A 9,741-nucleotide genomic window follows, 5' to 3' on the forward strand; every position below is an offset into this window, starting at 1 on the left:
TACATGACACCGTTCACATTGCATTGTGCAACTATCCAACTCTGCTTTAGGGGACCAGGCTCCAGGGCCAATTCTAGCTTTTTCTGCCATCTGAGGAGAAAATTGAAATTGCACACCCTCTTTTCCATTAAAAATCACAAGTAGTGAATACAGGTAAGCCAACTGCTTGGATCATTCACATGGGCAAATCTAAACAAAAACTGAACACCATGTAAAAATATAGAAATCCAAAGCCAGCTGTACTCACTTATTTTGCGCTTTCTCTGTGACCTACATAGGCATGCTCTTCTTCTCTGCCAGCTCTGCACACAGGGTCGGATTCAGGGTTTACAAGCAATGAACAGACCTCAAAATTGATTCATGTCACAGACCTGTTTACAAGCTATCAGTCCCATTCATCCCAAACCAACTCCATCACCATATAAATTGGAACTCCTACACCCAGTAAGTACAGGATTAACAAATCAAACCCCTAAGCACTTAGTTTTCTTGATTTTAAATGGGACATCATGTAGTGTCCTTTACTGTCCGTGGGTGTCCTTAAGAGTCCATTTACAAAGATGTCCGATTTTTCAAGCGGACAGCTAATTCCTACATGTAGGATTTAGCTGTCCACTTGAAAAATCGGACATCTTACTAAACGGACACTTAAGGACACCCACGGACAGTAAAGGACACTACATGATGTCCCATTTAAAATCATGCAAATTGCAAATGGACACAGCAAGTGTCCGATACTAAAATCTTTTGTGGACATTAGCATCGGACACTAGCTGTCGGACACCGACACTAGTGTGAACCCTGCTTAAGGTCTAAACATTCTCCATGACACCACTGAGTGCCAATTGGATACATCACTGTATATTTGTAAACATACTAGGGCAAATATACTTTGCTATACTATATATGGGGAAACATAATTATACATGTTACATATGTGGTTTAGCTTTAATTAATCTCTAGTGACATGACATGACTTGTGCTGCTATATAAATACAAGTCATAATGTAACATTTCTCACTGAAGAAAAGATTCAATTCAAAGAGGTAGGTTATGAATCACATGAATATAAATAAGTCTTTCCATTCCAGATCACAACTAATATTAAATAATACATATTAATGCTTTATTGCTGAATTTAGAGTTTAAAGGTAAAATGCTCATTTTAAAATGTTAATGTAAAGGATTGCCACTGCATTTCTTTGTTAACTTAAGGCATACTTCCAGTTATAAACAACTTTTCATAAATTAATACTACAGGTTAATATATAAAACTTTGTAATATATCTTATAGAAGTAATATATGTTTCCTTCTTCATTTTTCAGGCACTTACGTTATCTAAAATAGTCTATGAAAAGGAGAGAATGCTAGAAAATACACTCTCAAATGATTGTTGTTGTTAAACTCTACTATTCCTTATTATTTTTTAGCACTAAGTTGTTGATAAGAGGCCATGAGAGCACAAAATGAGGCATTTAAACAATTAACCAGGCAGCAGGAGAATCTCACACTATCCTCCCTTCCATACAGGTCTATATGTGAAAATGAATACAGAGGCAGATATGTGTGATGTAAACAAGCAGGATTGAGTTAGTCTACAACCAAATGAGAGGACCAGACATTTTGGTTAATAGTCTTACAGTAGCTCAAAAGTCTTGGAGACAATTAAAGATCTCAATAAAATAGACATTGCCACATGCATATCTTAAATACAAGGTATTTAAAGCATTGGACAGTATTTCCTTCAGATGTTTTGAACTGTGGGAGTGTATGAAATCCTGACAGAAACCTACTGTATATAGCATATACTGTATTATGGATGATCTGTCTGAATGCATTTGAAAACTAATATTAAGTGGCTTTTATTAATAATTATTAGAACCTTAATTGCAATTAGAACCTTACTATTCTTTTTTGTTGATGTCTCTCTTTTTTTTTTTTCTGCCTGTCAGTCATGAACAACTACGTGTACTAGATTGCTTTTTTGCTTGTTTGTAATGTTTCTTTTTTAAGCCTTTTTTCTATAGACTCCTCTATAGGGGAAAGTAAATATATATATATATATACAGTCCTATGAAAAAGTTTGGGCACCCCTATTAATCTTAATCATTTTTAGTTCTAAATATTTTGGTATTTGCAACAGCCATTTCAGTTTGATATATCTAATAACTGATGGACACAGTAATACTTCAGGATTGAAATGAGGTTTATTGTACTAACAGAAAATGTGCAATATGCATTAAACCAAAATTTGACCGGTGCAAAAGTATGGGCACCTCAACAGAAAAGTGACATTAATATTTAGTAGATCCTCCTTTTGCAAAGATAACAGCCTCTAGTCGCTTCCTGTAGCTTTTAATCAGTTCCTGGATCCTGGATAAAGGTATTTTGGACAAACAATTCAAGTTCAGTTAAGTTAGATGGTCGCCGAGCACGGACAGCCCGCTTCAGATCATCCCACAGATGTTCAATGATATTCAGGTCTGGGGACTGGGATGGCCATTCCAGAACATTGTAATTGTTCCTCTGCATGAATGCCTGAGTTGATTTGGAGCGGTGTTTTGGATCATTGTCTTGCTGAAATATCCATCCCCGGCGTAACTTCAACTTGGTCACTGATTCTTGAACATTATTCTCAAGAATCTGCTGATACTGAGTGGAATCCATGCGACCCTCAACTTTAACAAGATTCCCGGTGCCGGCATTGGCCACACAGCCCCAAAGCATGATGGAACCTCCACCAAATTTTACAGTGGGTAGCAAGTGTTTTTCTTGGAATGCTGTTTCTTTTTGGACGCCATGCATAACGCCTTTTTTTATAACCAAACAACTCAATCTTTGTTTCCAAAATGAAGCTGCCTTGTCCAAATGTGCTTTTGCATACCTCAGGCAACTCTATTTGTGGCGTACGTGCAGAAACGGCTTCTTTCTCATCACTCTCCCATACAGCTTCTCCTTGTGCAAAGTGCGCTGTATAGTTGACCGATGCACAGTGACACCATCTGCAGCAAGATGATGCTGCAGCTCTTTGGAGGTGGTCTGTGGATTGTCCTTGACTGTTCTCACCATTCTTCTTCTCTGCCTTTCTGATATTTTTCTTGGCCTGCCACTTCTGGGCTTAACAAGAACTGTCCCTGTGGTCTTCCATTTCCTTACTATGTTCCTCACAGTGGAAACTGACAGGTTAAATCTCTGAGACAACGTTTTGTATCCTTCCCCTGAACAACTATGTTGAACAATCTTTGTTTTCAGATCATTTGAGAGCGGGCTGTCCATGTTCGGCGACCATCAAACTTAACTGAACTTGAATTGTTTTGTAGAAAGAAATGGTCCAAAATACCTTCATCCAGGATCCAGGAACTGATTAAAAGCTACAGGAAGCAACTAGAGGCTGTTATCTTTGCAAAAGGAGGATGTACTAAATATTAATGTCACTTTTCTGTTGAGGTGCCCATATTTTTGCACCGGTCAAATTTTGGTTTAATGCATATTGCGCATTTTCTGTTAGTACAATAAACCTCATTTCAATCCTGAAATATTACTGTGTCCATCAGTTATTAGATATATCAAACTGAAATGGCTGTTGCAAACACCAAAATATTTAGAACTAAAAATGATTAAGATTAATAGGTAGAGATGAGCGAACACTAAAATGTTCGAGGTTCGAAATTCGATTCGAACAGCCGCTCACTGTTCGAGTGTTCGAATGGGTTTCGAACCCCATTATAGTCTATGGGGAACATAAACTCGTTAAGGGGGAAACCCAAATTCGTGTCTGGAGGGTCACCAAGTCCACTATGACACCCCAGGAAATGATACCAACACCCTGGAATGACACTGGGACAGCAGGGGAAGCATGTCTGGGGGCATAAAAGTCACTTTATTTCATGGAAATCCCTGTCAGTTTGCGATTTTCGCAAGCTAACTTTTCCCCATAGAAATGCATTGGCCAGTGCTGATTGGCCAGAGTACGGAACTCGACCAATCAGCGCTGGCTCGCTGGAGGAGGCGGAGTCTAAGATCGCTCCACACCAGTCTCCATTCAGGTCCGACCTTAGACTCCGCCTCCTCCGGCAGAGCCAGCGCTGATTGGCCGAAGGCTGGCCAATGCATTCCTATGCGAATGCAGAGACTTAGCAGTGCTGAGTCAGTTTTGCTCAACTACACATCTGATGCACACTCGGCACTGCTACATCAGATGTAGCAATCTGATGTAGCAGAGCCGAGGGTGCACTAGAACCCCTGTGCAAACTCAGTTCACGCTAATAGAATGCATAGGCCAGCGCTGATTGGCCAATGCATTCTATTAGCCCGATGAAGTAGAGCTGAATGTGTGTGCTAAGCACACACATTCAGCTCTACTTCATCGGGCTAATAGAATGCATTGGCCAGCGCTGATTGGCCAGAGTACGGAATTCGGCCAATCAGTGCTGGCTCTGCTGGAGGAGGCGGAGTCTAAGGTCGGACCTGAATGGAGACTGGTGTGGAGCGATCTTAGACTCCGCCTCCTCCAGCAGAGCCAGCGCTGATTGGCCGAATTCCGTACTCTGGCCAATCAGCGCTGGCCAATGCATTCTATTAGCCCGATGAAGTAGAGCTGAATGTGTGTGCTTAGCACACACATTCAGCTCTACTTCATCGGGCTAATAGAATGCATTGGCCAATCAGCGCTGGCCAATGCATTCTATTAGCTTGATGAAGCAGAGTGTGCACAAGGGTTCAAGCGCACCCTCGGCTCTGATGTAGCAGAGCCGAGGGTGCACAAGGGTTCAAGTGCACCCTCGGCTCTCCTACATCAGAGCCGAGGGTGCGCTTGAACCCTTGTGCAGCCTCGGCTCTGCTACATCAGAGCCGAGGGTGCGCTTGAACCCTTGTGCACACTCTGCTTCATCAAGCTAATAGAATGCATTGGCCAGCACTGATTGGCCAGAGTACGGAATTCGGCCAATCAGCGCTGGCCAATGCATCCCTATGGGAAAAAGTTTATCTCACAAAAATCACAATTACACACCCGATAGAGCCCCAAAAAGTTATTTTTAATAACATTCCCCCCTAAATAAAGGTTATCCCTAGCTATCCCTGACTGTACAGCTATCCCTGTCTCATAGTCACAAAGTTCACATTCTCATATGACCCGGATTTGAAATCCACTATTCGTCTAAAATGGAGGTCACCTGATTTCGGCAGCCAATGACTTTTTCCAATTTTTTTCAATGCCCCCGGTGTCGTAGTTCCTGTCCCACCTCCCCTGCGCTGTTATTGGTGCAAAAAAGGCGCCAGGGAAGGTGGGAGGGGAATCGAATTTTGGCGCACTTTACCACGCGGTGTTCGATTCGATTCGAACATGGCGAACACCCTGATATCCGATCGAACATGTGTTCAATAGAACACTGTTCGCTCATCTCTATTAATAGGGGTGCCCAAACTTTTTCATAGGACTGTATATATATATATATATATATATATATATATATATATATATATATTACTCAAGACAGTCATAAGTGAAAAACTTATGACAATAGATTTCTAAAAGTCTTGTGCTCCCTCTGTGTCTTCATCTAGCCTCCAGCTGACATATGTCCAGGGGGCTTTGCTGAGGCCTGTGATTGAGCCTCAGCAGTCAGATGGGGTGCATCAATGTGATGACGCTAAGACAGAATTTTGTGAGGTTGATGTGCCCCATGTGACCACTGAGGTCCAATCACAAGCCTCAGTGATGCCTCCAGGGCACATAACGTCAGTTAAAGGGCTTGAAGAGGACTAAATAGGATGGAGAGATACCACTGAATGTTGCAAAGATGCCCAGGAGAGGTAAGGTATATGTATAACAGTTTTTTATGTTTCCTCACCTGGGCCTCCACTTTTTATACTCTGGGGTCTGAGTAGACCTCTAAAGTATAATAATAGCACTTCTTTTTCTACCTAACAGGTGTGGCCCGAAAAGAAACTGGAGGGCTGAATTTCACGAATATTCACCAAAACAAATCTTGAGAAGATCTCCAGTGGTGCTTAATAGCATCATAGATTACCATAATCAGGTCCCAAGACAGTGCTCAGTCCTGGGGTCATACAATGTTATTCCTGCTGCCAATACCATCTGTGTGGCCCCAGCCTAACCCCACCTTTACACAACTGAGCTTCATCTCCAAAAAAGTAAGCTTGAACAGTATTCCAGAAGAGGGACTCCTAGTCATACAGTTATCTATGATGCTAGGAATCCCTACCTCCCAGCAAAATACTGTCCCATACTATGATCACTATGACCTCTTGGCATACTGTTCAGGCTGGTAAATCTGGCCAACACATGGACCGAATTTCACAGGTGAAATTTAGTTGTGCATATGTGGTGTAGGGCAACTTTGAAACAAAAGTAATACGATTACATTAGTGCACCTATAGATCCCGATGATGCTTTCAGTTTAATCTGAATGTGTCCTTTGTGTAGCTGTCCCCAATAGATAACTTAAACCATAATATTAATTCTTCTTACTTTATATAGGTGATTTTATGATGTTTATATTTATTGTTGTTCACCATTTTCCTGTTTTTTCCTTAGTTCCTTAATTCTAATAAACAACAGCAACAGAAAATCTTGCAGGTTATTAACAGTTATAATGGAGCTGCGTGCCATTATCAAAGCATTTGGATTTCTGCTTTTGCTTATTATTGGTATCCCAGGAAATATCTTCATATGTTTACAATTTACATATGTGAGAATAATTGAAAGGAAACTTATCCCGACCAATGTAATCCTGACAATATTGTGTTTCTTCAACTTCTTTGTTCTCTTTTCACGTATAATACCACAGTCCCTTAATGCTTTAGGGGTTGAGAATTTGCTCAATGACATAGAGTGCAAGCTTGTCATATATACATACAGAGTGAGTCGAGCAATGTCTATATGCATCACCAGTTTGCTTAGCTGCCACCAATGTATTCTCATTGCACCAATGAAACATCCTTGGATTTACCTAAAACAAAAAGTAACGAAAAAAGCCATTGGTATAAGTTCAGCTTTTTTGATCATTAATTTAGCTACATATCCCTTCTTTGTCCTGAATACCAACGCTAGGAAAAATGAAACAGCTTCAATATATACACTTCATCTGGTCTACTGTGAAGCGGACTTCTTGAATTACAGATCATATATTATCAATGGATTGTTTTATGCCGTGCGAGATTTCGTTTTTGTGGTGATCATGATTCTGGCTAGCAGTCATATAGTATGTATCTTGTTTCACCATGAAAGAAATATGAAAAAAATGATGAGTGTGAACAGTACCCATATGAGTTTGGCACGTTACAAAGCCTCAAAAGCTGTTATATCATTGGTTGTCTTATATGTTGTACTATTTGGACTTGACAATGCATTATGGATCTATACATTAACATTGGCGGATGTAAGTCCTGACATGAATGATGCCCGAATATTCCTAGCTTCGTCATATGCCGCTCTAAGTCCAATACTAATAATAACCACCAACCCTAAACTTCAGCTTAATTGGTTCGCTTCGCATAGACAGAGATCACATCGGATATCTGTAGAACGTCATGGACAAGTGAATTGCATTGCAGAATGGACAAGTAACAGTGATTAAATTTTCAATATTAATTTTCTATGGTTCATCCGAATACATTAACAGAGTGCCAGTTTCTATTTTTATTTAGAAGACAGCATGGCAGTAAAAGTCAAAATGATGAAATGACACCAACTGAAAAATTCCACCGAAATCAAAATAATTTCTTTTATATGTTCTGAAAATGTTCTCTGGTTTAGAACGAGAACAATATATTGCAGAGAAAAAAAGACTATTTTTGTGTTACAAAGTTGTCTGTAAAAAGAACCAAAAAACCCACATGCAATGTATATACTTAGTCAAATTTTCCTTAGTAAAATGAAAGTCACCTTCCGAAAACTTTCAAGAGTATCATTTTTCATGTATAATATATTTCCAGCTATACGTCCTTTAACCCTCTAACAATCACATTAAAAATGCAAAAACTATCCTAAAATGGTCATTAATCAGTAACAGTTTTTAATAAAGTTTGATAAAGAGAACCACAGAACACAAAGAAAAAAACAAGAATAATGAACAACAATATAAATGTCATTTTAAAAGGGAGCAATGGGGGAGGGAAGGAGAGTGACACGCATGACAGTGGGAGGGAGGAACAAACACTTTGAGAGATGAGGGGTACAAGGCTATGAGCAACAGCTAGTGAAAAAAAAGAAGCCTATGACAACAGAAGGGCACATTTCCAGTAAATTGATAAAGTGCCATCTAATATTCCTGAGGAAATTGTTCAGGGTTCGGAAATAATGGAAGGTGCAGGATGTGAGACAAAGAATGGGAAGAGGGGTAAGGGGGATGTACAGAAGGCAGATTGGAAGGTGGAGGAGTAATAAAAAGTGTTCCATAGAAGATATATTTGTTGGAGTACATAAACATCCAGCCTAAGTTCCTTGACAAGGTTCTCCATTCGAAATATGTATAAGAGCTCCTCTACCTAGAATGTCATAGATGAAGTCAAGGTCAATTTCCACATCCTAGGGATGATGGACCTGGTTGCCACCAACATAAAGCCAACAGGTTTATGCATGTGTTTCTTAAGTTTACAGAGAAAAAAGTAGACCAGAAGGGGCACTGAGTCATCTTCTAGTTCTACTCCAGGGAATGACTTACTGAGACTGCAAACGTTGTGCCAAAAGGGGTGTAAGAAAGGACAATTCCACCAGATTTGTAGCATAGTGCCAGTACAACACCACCAACAGTGGTGTGAAGTTGAGGGAAAGATCTCATGGAGAACAGAAGGCACTTTATACCAGAGAGAGGATTTTGTAGAAAATTTGTGACTTGACCAGGTGGCAGAAAGCCACACAGCTGGTGGAAACGTGAAACCCAGTTCCTTCTCCCATTCTGCAATAAAGGCTGGTAGGGGTTCATCTGAGGTGTGGAAGAACAGGTCATAGACAGTGGAAATTGGGTTAGGTGGCATGGAGTGGGAAGTGCAGAGTCTTTTAAATGCTGATAAAGACCTGTGGAAGTTATGAGTTTTTTAAGGGAAGTGTAGATATAGTGGATTTGTTGGTAGTGCCAGTGGGAAGTGCAGTTCCTAGCATTGGCGGGTACTAGGTTAGTTTAGGGAAGAAAAGATGACTGAGACAGAACCTGAGAAAATGTGAAAGGTGACTGGTCAGGAGGGCAACAGAAGAATGGGGACTGGTGGACCATAGTGAGAACAATAGGGAACGTCTGAAAAAGATAGAGGAGCTTAGGTACGACATTCATTTTTAATAAGGTGATATGGCCAAGCCATAAGAAACCCATGAGGGCATGAGTCTTACCAGTAGAGTTAATCGTCAGGTTCAAGCCAACAGAAAGGATTAGGTGACAATGTAGGAAAATTGTAATTTGGCAAGTGTCGAGAGGGACCTGGCCAGAACTGGGAGAGTATTGGCGATAGTGTAGGTTATCCTGTAAATTTCACACATTATAAAGAGATATTATGCCTTAGGGTCAGAGAGGGAGTTGATGATTTTAATTCGGAGATGTTTGTTGAAAAACATGGCAACACCCTCAGTTTTTTAGTTTTCCCTGCTGCATTGCTACTATGATGCCATATTGGATAGTAGTGGTTCTTAATCACCAGAACGTGAGAAGCAAGTAAGTGGGAGGCATAATATGTGGGCTCTACATCTGTGGGCATCATATAAGATCTGAGAACATTTTTTGGGG

At 40.3% G+C, this 9,741-nt stretch overlaps 1 protein-coding gene across 1 annotated transcript; it reads left to right on the forward strand.

Moving 5' to 3' along the window:
• Positions 1–6,618: 6,618 nt before the first annotated feature.
• Positions 6,619–7,602, forward strand: LOC142194068 (olfactory receptor class A-like protein 1). The gene has a single exon (XM_075263093.1). It carries the CDS (start codon positions 6,619–6,621, stop codon positions 7,600–7,602), a length of 984 nt encoding a protein of 327 aa, XP_075119194.1.
• Positions 7,603–9,741: the final 2,139 nt, after the last annotated feature.

This window comes from Leptodactylus fuscus, chromosome 2 (genome assembly GCF_031893055.1).
Source record: "Leptodactylus fuscus isolate aLepFus1 chromosome 2, aLepFus1.hap2, whole genome shotgun sequence".
Lineage (NCBI taxonomy): Eukaryota > Metazoa > Chordata > Amphibia > Anura > Leptodactylidae > Leptodactylus > Leptodactylus fuscus.